Source organism: Fukomys damarensis, unplaced genomic scaffold (genome assembly GCF_012274545.1).
Source record: "Fukomys damarensis isolate Sample0158 unplaced genomic scaffold, DMR_v1.0_HiC HiC_scaffold_18, whole genome shotgun sequence".
Lineage (NCBI taxonomy): Eukaryota > Metazoa > Chordata > Mammalia > Rodentia > Bathyergidae > Fukomys > Fukomys damarensis.
In genome coordinates, this window is record NW_022900930.1 from 8,614,011 (window position 1) to 8,628,431 (window position 14,421).

Sequence of the window (14,421 nt, forward strand, 5' to 3'; positions counted from 1 at the left end):
ATTCAGTACCCTTGGAAGCTAACATTACGTATCCAAGAGTTTGCTTACAGGAGTTCATGCAAAGATCTGCTAAATTGTCTAGCTCAACAAAGCTTTGGGATTTTCAATCTCACCATGAGTTTAAATAAAACCATGTGAGCCAAGAAAAGAGGGCACTGGGTCCTGGAAATCTCGCGAGTTATAAAGACCGAGGCTCAGGGATTCAGAAAGGAAAGAAGTATTACTTAAATACTATACCTTCCTAAAGGCCAAGGGGTCTTAGAGAATGAAGCCCAAATGGGGAATGGAAGAAGATCTAAGATGAGTTGCTGAGAGCTGGATCTGCATGCATTTGGATCTGTGTGCCTTGTCTCTCCTTAGCTCAGCTATAAGGTTATGTCTTATGAAAAAAAAAGAGCATAGTAACTCAGATTTATTCCTGACAACAGTGTAATACAATTTGTGTGCTTTTACTTTTTTCCATGAAATGCTACTACCCATCCCAGGGGGCAGGGAGAGCCTTAGGTTAGGGTAACAGTTACCAGAATAGAAACAATGTCCAATATTCAGTCCACCTCTCTCTTCCAAACCCACCATCAGTCTCTGGTGCATGCAAAGGTCAGCTAAATTGCCTGGCTATCTTTTGTGACTGCTCCGGGACTGACTGCACCATAATGATACCTTAGGTCACTACATGTGATAATGCTCACTGAATTTCACTGCCGAGACAGTTCACTGCTTTTACCATATCATGCTTTCTTCCAAGAGGCCTTGAAGTTTGGCACTGAGGAAGATGGGTCACACTTCTCAGCTGTGGATAAAAATGTTACCAATGCAGAGCACTAAGTGACTCTTTCCTTTACATTGACATTCACAGTGTCTAATTTGATGAGACCTGTGAGGACACAGGAAACCACCGTCTGAACTCTAGATAACAGGGACAGGAAACCTACCAACTTTCCTGCTTTTCTATGATTCATAGTGATTAGGATGTGAGATCCGGCAGTATCTAAAATAGAAAAGTGTCTTAAGAGAGTGAAATATTTGGGGCCTGAGTCTGCAGACTTTTTGTTTTGGGGGTACTTAAATTAAGCTCTGTGAAATGGGAGCCCCAATTTAGCCAACACACACGAGTGATTCATCGTTTCTCCCCATGACCTTTAAAGGCAGGTATATTCTGCAGACCTAGATGGCATTGGGGTAGGAGTGGAAGCTACCCCGACAGGGACATGTCAGTCTTTTAAAGATTCACATCTCAGGAAGTGATGAAGAAAGACTTCACCGTAACCTCCTTTTCAGGTTTCAGAAAGATTTAATTAGATCGGACAGAATTTTTAAATACATAAAAATATAATTACATGACTTTAGGATGAATGTTTTAGGGCAGTTTGGCTCCTGCCTACTTTTTTACAGATGGGTTTTGGGGAGCACTCTAATCCCATAAATTCCATACAGCACTAAAATACCATTTTGGGGACAAAGATGTTGAAAAAGCGCCCGGAGGCTCTATGTGACACACAAGCTCAGAATGGGCCACTCTTGGTTCTGAGGATCTCGAAGTCCATAAGTAGTCTTTCAAAATCATTCCCAAGCATATAACTACCAAATAAATGTGGACTTGCTATTATATAAACTTTATATGGGAGAAGATTAGACTGAAATGACAGTATAATAAAATAAACTGGTGGATTAAAACAAATATGTAACAATTTATAGAAGGGTGAAGACAACTAATTGGGAATAACTATCTTCCACTACAGGTGAGACTGCAGAAGGGAGAATCTATGAATTCAATATTCCTGTCAAGTATCTCTGAGGTTAGTTTCCTCCATGTTTCATTTCACCTTTGTTATTACTCCCACAACCCAATCTCCCCAGAAGAAAGCTCAAGCATTCTGGAACAAAGGTCCACACTGAAAACATGTCTGCTCTGAAAACCCCCTGTGAAAATTGCCTGATAGGCATATGAGAGATTTATTTATTTATTCGTCCCTCCTTGGAATGTCATAAAAGGGATACGATACGGCAGAACACCAGCAAGTGGTCCCCCACGACTGGCAGTAGTGACGTAGCCTTAATTTGGTTTAAGTGAGGCTGGAAGGTAAGACAGAGTCAACACACGAGAGCACGAGGCCAGCTCGATCCCAAATTAAGGTTTGGGTAAGCGGCAGATTAGGGTTCAGAGAAGGGAGGGTCCTTATCAAGCACTGCTGCCACCCATCTAAGGTGACAACTGCGGAGTGGAGACCCGGAGAGGGTCAGAGACTACGGCCAGGTCTGGGAACTCCAAGTCGGCCGCACCTTCCACGTCAGATCACTCCAGCTCTTTAAGAGGCAGCCTGTCAGCCAAGAGGGCAATGCGAGAAGCTCAGAGGAAACGAGTTCAGTCAAACAAAAAGGTGACTTCATCAACTAGGAGCACTCCTAGAACAGGAAACTGCCACCCCGATTCTGATCAGGTGGCTTTGCTTAGGTGAGACTGTAGGCGCTCACAGGATTCTGCTACTGAGGGTCCTCGGCAGTAGCTCTGTCCTTCAGTTTTACCTTTCACTATGAGGAGAGTCTCGGTAGGAGTCAGGGGTTTCTCTGGCATGCCTGAGGAAGCTGTTACATTCCCGAGGGCCTCCCAGGCCATTAAGACGTCCTCTTGGGCCCCCACTGGGGCTGCTGTGCCTACTGTTCTCTACTGATGACATCACAATTACAGAGTGGCTTTCTGAAATAATGCTTTCCGTGCGTCCATTGCTCCAGCTAGAGGGGAGGAAATGTGAGAGGCTGTGAGACTTTTATTTTCATTATATGCAAAAACAGAAATGGAAAGAAGCAAGGCTGATGCACACCGCACTTCAAATTACTGATGCCTCAGTGGCTCACTGTAACATTAGCTAAGAAGAGAATTTCTGCAAAGATCCTTGCTGTACAGAAGATCATGATTCATGCCAGCTTTGTGAGCACATAATTTACTTGTTCACTCATTCAATATTACTTATCAAACATCACTGTGTATTATATATTCTTACAAGTCTAGGACAGACTTCTCAGTGAAACGATTCAGAGTAGTCAGACACAAGCAAAGACAACTCTAGCACGTGGGACAGCAATTCTGTGAGGTAGGCACCGTCCTTTTCTCTGGGGTGGGGTGGTTCAGATTCACACAGCCGTTAAAGATGGGTTGCCCTGATATCCAAAGACTGTTTATATCTAAGTACTGCACAATCCTTTTGCCTCCTTAACATCTCTCTTTATTTCTTAGACAGTGGCAGCAAAAGGCAATATGTAAAACAAAAAATCATTCTTAGAGAAACGCTATGAAATTTGTAAATTCTCGTACCTGTGACTAGGAGTCTGGGTGACCGTAGTGCAGTGATGGGTGGTTGAGGTGTAATGACTGGTGGAGAAAGACGTCTCTGCTTCTCTCTCAACAATATGCTCACTAGAGATGACATTTTTAGATACATATTGCTGGATAAACAAAGAGACACAACTTGAAGATTCACGGATACTGCAATACGAATGTGGTCACACATGCAAATCTATTGTGTGTGTCCTTCACACGGCCGATGGCTGTATTTCTCCAATGGCCAGATTGAAAATCCTCTCTCAGCCACTCTAGCTTTTAGATTAAATGAATGGAATTAATGAATTACTGTCTTGAGGTGTACAGAATACAGATTCTAAAATCACAATTCCATTCTATCAGAAAAAGACCTCATTCGCCAGTCTCATTTTCAATTGATAACATGACTCGAATTAAAAACAAATTCTACAATATTCATTTTTCATCAGGGTTGCTGTAAGTAAAAGGCTAATAGGTACTTGAGTGAGATAAAAGCAGAGACATAACTTGTTTTACTTCAAATTTCAAGCCATACACACACAAAAACCTTTTAAATACCTACATTTTGAATCTACGTTTCTTTCTCAATTTCATAGGATCATGTTACCTTTCTGATATCACTGACATTTTTAACTTATTGTCAGTAGTAAGACTAACAAAACTATTGCAAACTTTGAAGGGCTTATAATAGTTGTCACGATAACAAATTCTGACAATGTACTTAATATACATAAGGCCTTATAGTCACTGCAATTAGATTCTATTTTATTTCCATCAGCAAATCACAGTAGCTATTATTATTGCCTTTTATCAGTGAGAAGTTATATTTTTAAAAGTTATTTTTTAAGTTGTGTTTCAAACACCATTAGTATTACTGACAAATTGAGTTAAATAACAGGAAGAGGAGTGGAAAACAATATTCTTTGATGAATTAGAAAACTTATAGTCTGTTAAACCCTGGAGTTTAAAGAGCTGGGCGTCTTCACAGAAGCCTCAAAATACTCAATATAAATTACATTAGAAATTCTAGCCAGTTCTGTTTATGCAAGATTATTCCACATATATCTTCCTGGGAAGTATAGCTGGCTTGCTTTAGGGAAAAGATACAGAGTGATCTCTGGGCAGTGCTCACTCTATTCTTGCTTGTTGAGAGAAAACTTAAACTCAGTGAATCTAATGAAAATGATAATTCAACAATTATTGAACACTGCCTAGGAGTCATTGGACTATTTCATACAGATTATGGTATTTATTGCTTACAAGTAGTCTTTGAAATAGCTATTAATTATGTTGATTTTTCATAATGAAGAAATAAGGGTTGTAAAAAGGTTACAGCTCAAAGTCACACTATTTGAGCCATAACGGAAGTCCAGGCTGCCACGGTAATGTGATCCCTATATTACAACATTCACGGAGATGGACTGTTGTGTTGGCAGTGGATGCAATTTTCAATCTTCAGAATGTTCTGAACATGGTGAGAGGGAGGGAAGAAAGAGAGTCTGTTAACCTATTAGCACTTGGCTGCAACTGTCTCCTTAAGGTCTTGGCCACAAGAGTTGGTTCCAGTTTAGTAACAGCCAACTTCAGACCTGAGTCTATGATCCATTTGCTTTACTCAAAATATGCCTTTTCCTATTGTATTGCAGAAAATGCCAGTGCAATACAAACTTCAAGCTTTGCCTATTAAAAAACTATATACCAGAGGGAAATGAAAAAAAAAATACAGCAGAACATAAAAAGAAGTATTATGCAGAAAAAGAAGTATTGCAGGAGCAATACTTCAAAAGCCAAAAGATCTGTCTATAGCTCTGACCCTTATCTACAAAGAAAGGTTTGGAAGATTATACATAAACAGTTTCCAGAGTTGAACAGTTTATGATCCAGTTAAATTTAAAAGCCAACTTCTCGAGAAAATATAAACAAAACATTTGCATGATTACATCCGGAGGGCTTGACACCCTGGAGAAGGATCCAGCGAATAAGCAAGCATTGCATTCTCCTAGCTCTGCTACTGACAAGTGTGTTTGATAAGTCACTGGACCTTCCCATGCCCTGATTTCTTTGAAAATCAGAATCAGTAAGTCATCAGACACTGTGAAGTGCCCCTTTTTTTTTTTAAAAAAAAAAATAACTCAAAAGCCCTTTCCTCAGTGGTCTGAACTAATCAGCCATAGATTGGAGATGGTCTTCATCTCCAAATTAGCAAAAATAAGTATTTTTTTCTGACTTCCTTCCTTTTTCTTTTTGCATTATGACATCCCTGAAGAGCAAACCCAACATTATTATTCCAACTCCTTAATGAACATTTTAATAAGAGGAAATGTGATGGTTTTACAGTAACCAAATCTACTTTAACAAATGTTCCCATTATTTTCTCCTGGCAAAATCTTGGTTTCCTGGAAGTCCTGGTGCTTAACGCTGGCATCTAATAGCCTAAAAGCTTTAGAAAATAAACTTCAAGGTGTCAGAATAAAAGGGAAATGCTCAGTATTTTTCCATTGGCCAGAATCAACATACATTCACCAGCTGGACATTCTCGGGGGGTGGGTTAGGATGATGAGGCCCGTTTGCTATGTTCACCATGTTGTTCCGTTCAGACCGAAGACTCTGCCGAAGCCTGTCATGAAGCTTTTTCCGCTGCTTCCTAGACATGGAAAAGGGAACATTTAGTTTTCCTATTATTTACATTTCTTAGTACAGCCCCAGCTTTCTTCTACCAATGTCTATAACACAAATCAGTGGATTGGCAGTGAGGAAGAGGGCAGGGTACATATGCTACTCTATCTTACAGTAGCAATTAACACTTCTGAAAGTTGTATGGGATTCTTAGAGACATCCTGTTACTTTACTGAAAAACAATCAATCAAACAAACAAAAGGAATAGGAAATAAATATGTTGGTACTTGGATACTCTCAACTTTGTTAATCATTTCATATTTGCTTAAGTCTTATAGGTGGCCAACTGCCTTAGAAACACTTTGTGCCTTAGAATTTAAGAGGCTGATTCCATTCAGTTTTTTTTTCCTTATGATCTTTTAAGAAAAGAAGCTTAGCTTTGAATTTGTAAGTTATACACCATTACTATATAGGTAAATATCACATGGATAAAAGTGAGAGTATGAGCATGTTCTTGCAATTGGATTTTGGCACAATTATAACATGATCCTACTTTTGAAAATTTTTGGAAAAGTAAGCAGTGAGTGCTAAGACTGAAGTTAATAAGACCCATGAGGTTAGTCCCATGAAGGGTTATCACTATAGATTACTCAGTTCTAACAACGTCCTAAACCATGAGGTAATGAGAACAGAAGCCATTTCTTTGATTTTGTGGTATAAACATGAATTCCTTTTATTCTTTAAAGCAACATTCAGATTATGAGAACTATGCCAAAACCATGACAAGTTATGCCAAGACTGTACTATGGTATAAAATCAATACAAAAACCTCGTGTTTATTAAACATTGCAGAGCTGAAGCGCAGGGACGTGGGAGGACAGCAGATGTATCTGTTAATGGAGATCAAGCTTAAAGGGCCCAACAGTGATTACAAAGTTATTTTAAAGGCTTCTCTTTAATATCTTCAAAGTGAGTTTTGCCTGATTTTCACCTCACATTTTGAAGGCATTTATACTACCAATCTGATTAAATAGGATCAAAACATAGTCATTCTAATGTTCAGAAAACTGTATTTTAAATATCATTATGTGCTTCTCTTATCTCCTACGGTACTTGCAAGTTGGGTTTGATCTTAGCAGTCCCGTGCTAACCACATGTTTGGCATATATACAATGCCCTTGATTTATTTGTGTGTTGCTAGGCACATATGCTACGCAAGTGCTCTACCACTGAGCTACAGCTCTAGCCCCACACGGTCCTCTACACTGAGATGCCCATGTGCACTTTCGGGCTTCTGCAGAACTCTGTCACTCCAAACCTTTATTCATGCACGGGACTGTAGTTACTTCTCAGGAATCTCCTGAGCACTCTCACACAAGCAGCTAGAGTTTTCCAATGTATGTGATTAGGAAATACACTCAACACGCATTATTCACCAGGAAAAAGGAGGGGGAAAGCCCCTCCACTGTTCTCTCCCTATTCTTGGATGTCAAGTCCATGGCCCGCTAAGCGTTGGCTGCCTAAATGTATCTGCACGAACGAGAGAGAAAGGATTGGAGGAGGAAGGTTTACTTGGTTTTGCAGTAGGCCACCACACACATGATGCCGACCACCAGCAGTGCGATGCAGATGCCACTTATGGTCAGCACTCTCTTCTGGTAGAGCTCCTCCGCTTCTGGAAAGGGGTGAGAGCAGATGTCACCAAGGTCACTTAGAGTCGCCAGGGCTTCCTACAACTGAACAGCTGGCATGCTGCATGACACTGTCCATGTTCACAAGAAAATAAATATGTAACAATACTTTACACTTACAGATGTATGTAAGGTACAACATGCTGTTGGGCTATACTTTGTACATACATGAAGCCAGCTGGGGCTTCTAATAACAAAATATTACATTCTACGATTGCTCTAATATTAAGCTATATATATATATATATGATATTAAATTGGAAAATCATAAACATTAATTATAAAATATGATTTGGTTAAAACTACAGATTTTTAAAAATTCTCTTTGAAAAAATTTTTAAAAAGTAAAAAACTCTTGCAAAGACAACAGGAATCCACACCAATAAAAAGAGCTAGAATTGGTACCACTGAGATCCCCCCTTCTTTCCTTCCCCACCTCCACCCTCAGCCTTTTTGTATTTTTCAGCTACATTATGTCATTAATTCATATCCAGTGGTCTTTACAGAGTCATTCATAGCCTTAACACAATTAAATTCAAAGACATTTGCAAACATGAACTTGGCTTGTAGTTAGCAATAAATTGAAGTAAGGCCCCTATGATTCATCAGTAACATGTGAAGCAAAAGAAGCAACACAATAGGTACAACAAGGCACTGTATCGGAGAAAATCCAATATGATTGGTATGGTCATCTTGGGCCACAAGGAAGACACGTTCTTTAGAGGGAAATGCTTATTATTTCATCAGTTGAATTTAAAGAACTAATTTATTTGCATACAGAAGTCAGTCACCAGCACAATGATGTGTAAGTTCAAACAGATTGCAGGGCCCCACATTGGCCAAATTAGCCAATGGTCATTCTCCTAAGTGTGATGCTTAAAACTCTGTAGTAAAGGTACTACTGTACACAAGGTACATCAGTCTCTGATTCACAGAAAATCTTCTATTTGCAAATTAGCTTCTTTGGAAGATTATGTGACCATACCAAGGCGGGACAACTTCTCAACAAGATTTGCTCACTGAATGGAAACCTTGATCCCTTAGGAGCTGAACTTCCAATAGTCTAATTACATCTATTGGAAGATCTTTGCAAGCTCACTCAGAATGAGAACTCAACCAGTACATAGTAAGCAGTATGAACTGTTTACTTGACATTATAATTAAGCTGGCCAAGAACTGGGGGATCATTGTACAAATGGAGCTGTCTTACCCAGACATGAACAAGAGAATCTCAAAAATATCTCCACTATACAATCCTAGTCTCAGCAACAATACCTTCTTCTCTATTGAGAGAGGGCAACTCACAGGAAGTTTTCTTGAAATGAAAAAGTGGATTTTAATTTCTAGGATACAGTGGACCTTATCATTCAACAAAACGTTTCCTACAAGCCAAGCCCATGATAATCAAATCCCAGTTAACAGGTCAAGAACATTGTCAAATCAAATTAATAGAGCACTGATTATTAACAGGAGGAGAAGGAGAGAAGTCAGTGGGTATAAGTAGAATGTTGCACAGATTACACAAAAACAAACTGAAAAGGTTGGAAGTGGAAAGGAAAAACAAACCAAGAGGACAGACAGACTGACAGAATGACAGAGGAAGGAAGTCAAGTACAAGGGAAAACAAGGTTAAAAGTTGGGGAGCCATCTGAAGTCCCTGGCACAGCATGCCTGATACTAAGGGAGGAAGAATAAATAAATAAACAAAAACTAGAAGGAGGAGATGCTTGGAGGGGGCACAAAGGTAGAAGGGTTACCCCATACAGCATAACTCCTAACCTAGGGCTGGCAGTGGTGTGGAAGCCACAATTAGAAAGCAAAGCAGCTGGTGCAATGCAGGGCAACGATGTACTGGGAGCAAGGAGTTGGTGTCACAGATTTTTGTGCCACGCAAGTCAAACAAGGACACGGAATGCGAGTGCTTGTGTGTTAATTGCTTGTGTCTGCTGCTTCCCTCCCTCAGAGCTACCACACAGGGAATGACTTTTGCTGAGGTGTCATCTGTGAGCTGAAACCTTCCTGACCTTGGCATCTCTATCAGTTTTGAACTTAAGCAGAAACCTAAGAAGCAGAGGCCCTGCCCCCACTTGTCCATGGGACCCCAAAATGCAGAGCTGGGTTGGATAGTTAAGAAAAAAAAGGGGGGGTCAGTATTGTGGCCAAAAATAGGGAAGCCCTCCTTTTTACTGTCCTCTCTCATTTGCTTTATTTTAGCTTTTCTTTTAAAATGGTAAAGTCAGGGCCTGGGCTGTAGCTAAGTAGTAAAGTGCTTGACTAGCATATAGGAAACCTTGGCTTTGATCTGCACCAAGGAGAGGGGATGAGAGGGGAGGGAGGGAGAGAGGGAGAGAGGGAGAGAGAGAGAGAGAGAGAGAGGGAGAGAGAGGAGAGAGGAGAGAGGAAGAGAGAGGGAGAGAGGCCGACTTGGCTGTAATTTTTCACTGACATTCTAACATTTTGCCTTTAGGAAAAGCTGGGAGACTGCAAACTGCTGTGTCAACAAAATGGGGACACATACAAGGGCTGAAAGGGGGAAAATGGAATCCTGTATACTCTCAGGAATTGTTTGGGCAAGAGTTTTCTTTTGGTTGTTAACTATGAAAGTTGGGGCTGTGAATAAATGGTGTAGGATGACTGGCTCGTTTTTCCCATGTCAAATGATTTCCTGGAAATAAAAAGGTATCTCAGTCATGGAAAAATGTGAAGAGCACTAAAAGGAACCATTTAAAGGGAAGAATACAGAAAACAGAAGAGGGACTAAAATTCTGTATTCCTATCAGCATTGACTAAACACTGGACACTTTTTTATGGTTTTGCTAGATCAGATGACCCCCACGGTGTGGATGTCCTAAAGGAAAAATATTTGAAAATAACAAAAATAAAAACAATGAGTTCCTTCATCTCCTTTTTCCCCTGAGTTTTTTTCCTTGTGTGGTAGGGCCCACAGCACTGAGAAACTAAGAGACCCTGCTACCAATAAAGACTCAGTCTCTCCAAATGGGTGAGCCTGTCTCCATGAGTGCAAATGCTCCTGAGGCTGTAAGGTGTGGCTGGACACAATGTAATAAATCAGATCAAGTACGTTTTCTGGTCGGATGTGTCCAAGCCAAAAGACAGAACCTTTGTCTGTCTTCGTTTTATTGAGCTCTCAGATCAGATTTTCCCGAAGGATGTTGCACATTTGTCTGGTATGCTACAGAGCCTCTGGGAAGCAGGTGAGCAGATATCAGCACCTTGTCTTTCCTAACCCTTAGAGCTTATTGTGCAAGAAGCTACATACCACAACTATTTGCCTTTATTGTTTGGCAACAGAAATAGCATTCTATAATCAGGCCTTAAAACTGTGACATGGGATACACCATTAAAGATAAAGGGGAGGAGTAATGGTGGAATTCTTTTCTTTCCTAAATTTTTCCTCCCCAGGGTGGCTGCACAGTGCTCAGAAAGACAAACAGGCCCAGCCCTGTGGAGGCCATGGATGGTATCAGAGCTTCCTGCACCCTCTGTGACTGGCCTTTTTGCTCAGCTATTTACGATGAAGGTCTTCAGGAGTATGCCCAAATTTCAATTGCTCCTAAGAGGTACTTTATGTTTACAGTGTGAAATTTTCTATTTGGGTACTGGTCTAGATAATCCTAGTGACTCAAATTTAATTCTATTAGCCCTAAAATTTCCACTTAAAATAGCACAAGGCTTCTGTGTTGTTTTTCCCTTGCTCATAAGACAATGAAGTTGACTAGAATCACTCTTTTGTTTTTTTTTTTGATACAGGTCACTATGTAGTTGAGACTGACCTGGAATTCACTATGTAGCCCAGGCTGGTCTCGAATTTACAGAGATCCTCCTGCCTCAGCCTCCCGACTGCTGGGATTACAGGTGTGCGCCACCACGCCTGGCTCTGACTCGAATCATTTTTGAATATCTCCAGAAAAGTGGAGTATCTTAAGTCTGCGCCTGCAGGGCTGCACTGTCATGCAAGGGCTTCCTGTTACTAAAGAGATGGTTTTTACATTGTACACCAAACTCCCATCAGTTTGAGATGTGGTGTGGCATTTAAACAGATGCATTTAGTCTCTTTTGTTCTCAAGTCTCTGGTTTGATTTCTCCTACAGTAATGGGCACCTCTCTTTCCTCAGCTTTGGGTCACACAATGTGGGATCTATGGGAATCTGCAGCAGGTGGGAAAGGGCGGGTTAATCTAAGTGAAGGTAGTTTAGGGATTTAAAAACTGCTGCACTCAGTAACGTTTCAGTGAACTAATCATAAATGGAAAGTAGAGAAATCATTGTTATAGCTGTATGATCCCTTCTAAAGAAAAAGGAAATTAGTTAGAAACTGAAAAGTAAGAGAAGAAAAAGATTTCAGCTCATAAGTTCTAAAATCTGCAGGCTAAAAGGAAGGATGATTGGTTTCATACCCATAAATTCAATCCCAAGATGCTCTGCCAATGCAGAAAGTTGACAAAAAAAAAGAAAGAAAGGGAAAAAGTTTCAGAAAAGAGCAATACACTGCACTCCAAAACACATTACACATGGCTATCACAGCTCCGTGCGTGCACATGGGACAGACGTGTGGCAGTTGGTTCACACAGCAGTGCTCAGGTAAGCAACCCCTTAACCCTTAAAAGATTTTACTGAAGAGGTTACATGGCTGAGCTGACCTCTACACTCTCCACTGAGAAAAGAAACATTTTTGCAACCAGATAAGGCATTTGATTTTTTTTTTTTAAGTAACTTTCCAAAGAGATGAATTTGAATTTCTTTTTTCTCAGAGACACACAATGGTAGAGCCAGGAGTAGAAGCCAAGAGGATAATAATTGGAAGTGAAAACTTTATGATTTAGACTTAGATTTTCCTTGTTGGTAAGCAGTTAACACTTCAGGAGTTCCTGTTCTGTATTTTAGCTTTGTGTCTTAGGATGCTTCATTCATACAAACAATAAATCCTTTTGCCCAAAAATCTAGGACACAAAATGTTGACTTGGGACACTGGAGATTGCTCCCAATTTTTTTTTTTTTCTCCATATGTTTGTGTGGTATTGGAAAACTCCAGGCCTTAATTTTTCAAATTGAAAAAAAATCAATTGTGAGTGTGTGTGGGGGGGGTAGTTTCTGGACCTTTTAATTAAATTAATTTAAATTTATCACTTTTTCAAGCAACAATTAGCTCATCTCCCCCACAGCGCTGAGCCCCCTGGGCACAGTAATGAGCTCCACCCAAGGCAGGAGACTCAAATTTGTGAGCCTACAGCCTGGAATTGTGGCAGCACTGACGTTGCAGACCCAAGAACTGCAGGACAGCAGGACCTGCACAAAACTAAATGAGAAAGTCAGGGAAATGAGGCAAAGAAAAATATAAAATACAAAAATAAAACCTAAAGGTTAAAAATATTTTTGCATGTGGCAGCCTTTGGGGCTTCCCTTCACTGTGCGCACCGTGGGAAGGGGCAGGTGGGGAGGAGGGTGGGATGTAAATAAGTCTATGTCTTCTTCCCTTGATCAATGGCCTGAGAGTCAGCAGGACAGTGTTATATTTAAGGCCTCTCTTACATTAGAAAGATGTGGTGGAGGGATGTTACTCTCGCAAAACATGGGTTTGGGTGAGGACAAAGTTCCTCGCACGGAGGAAGAGCAGCTGAAGGTGAGAAGGCTGAGGTCATCTTGGCTTCAGGTTCTGCCTCTTCCATTTATCTGTTTAGTGGCTCTGGACAAGTTAACTTCTCATGGATCAAATGCGTGAGACAGACATGCCTCACTGGGTAAACTGTGGAATAAAGAAGATGCGGAATTTGTTGGCCAACAGCAGAAGGGGTTAACACCTCGAGCAGAGACATCTGGAGATGTACCTCAGGCCACTTACGGAGTTTGGGTTTACTTTTGACTAATTTCATGGCCACGGCAATTCTGGAAGCTCCTGGACTATATCTAAGAAACAGACTTTAAAGAAATCATGCTTCCCAAATGTAAAAAAAAAAAAAAATACATGCATATATTGATAATGGGAAGCACAATGTATAATAGTTTCCTCTGTCTGGGGCCAGTACACTCAGACAAATAAACTGAATTTTTCATAAATTAAAAGCCAGGGATTTTGTTGCATAAGATGTTCACAGTAAAATAATTTATCCAGATCCAAACAAATATCTGCTGCCTCTGTGCAATGTTCCATTTCTGTTGTTTTCTTTCACCATATAAACTTGGGAACATCAATCTGGAAACACTCATTTTCCAAGGAAATGAGGATGGGCCCCACTTTCCTTCCTAGAAGCCCCTCCGCCCTCTCTTTCCTTTTTCTTCTACCAGCCAGTAATAATTTAAGGGTTAAAATTAAGACACAGCTACAGAAAACCTTTCTAAGGAATCATTATTCCATGCCTACGTGAACACTGCTAATGACCTCTATTAGTTGCGTAGAAAGCTTGGTTAAATCTTCAATAAAATTAGTAGCATGCCCATGCATACATATTACTGCATTTACAGTTTTATAGGTAAGTCTCTGAGTCTAATGATAATTTCATTTCAAGGGAAGTCATTCATATCAGGCAGTTCCAATTTTAAATAATTCAATGGGAAATTGGTACTTAAAACTGGAATCCCTCTGGCCATAAGCCCTAACAAGAAAACAAGCAAAGGAAGCATGCATCTGTCATTCTAGACCCAGAGCAAACACCGCCCTCATTTATTTTTACTATTGGTAGCTGCATTTTTTTTCATCATGAGTCAAAAAAGCAGAATATGCAACACTTTCTATTTCATGAAGGTTATTTCTTTCTATCTGTTCTGTTTAATCTAATGTTGG

At 40.2% G+C, this 14,421-nt stretch overlaps 1 protein-coding gene across 17 annotated transcripts in view; it reads right to left on the reverse strand.

Moving 5' to 3' along the window:
- The window catches only part of Nrg1 (neuregulin 1), a 1,021,078-nt gene that overhangs the window by 882 nt on the left and 1,005,775 nt on the right, over positions 1-14,421 (reverse strand). For 7 of the 17 annotated variants that reach the window (XM_010604268.2, XM_010604251.2, XM_010604242.2 and 4 more), the window contains 4 exons: positions 7,505-7,607; positions 5,834-5,960; positions 3,311-3,441; positions 2,524-2,730 (listed from right to left, as the gene is read on the reverse strand). In XM_010604268.2, the coding sequence (XP_010602570.1) occupies positions 2,524-2,730; positions 3,311-3,441; positions 5,834-5,960; positions 7,505-7,607 (568 nt within the window). Of the gene's footprint in view, positions 1-237; positions 380-2,523; positions 2,731-3,310; positions 3,442-5,833; positions 5,961-7,504; positions 7,608-12,040; positions 12,065-14,421 lie in introns of all 17 variants that reach the window. The other 10 variants (XM_033765375.1, XM_010604285.2, XM_033765370.1 and 7 more) reach the window with 3 other exon arrangements.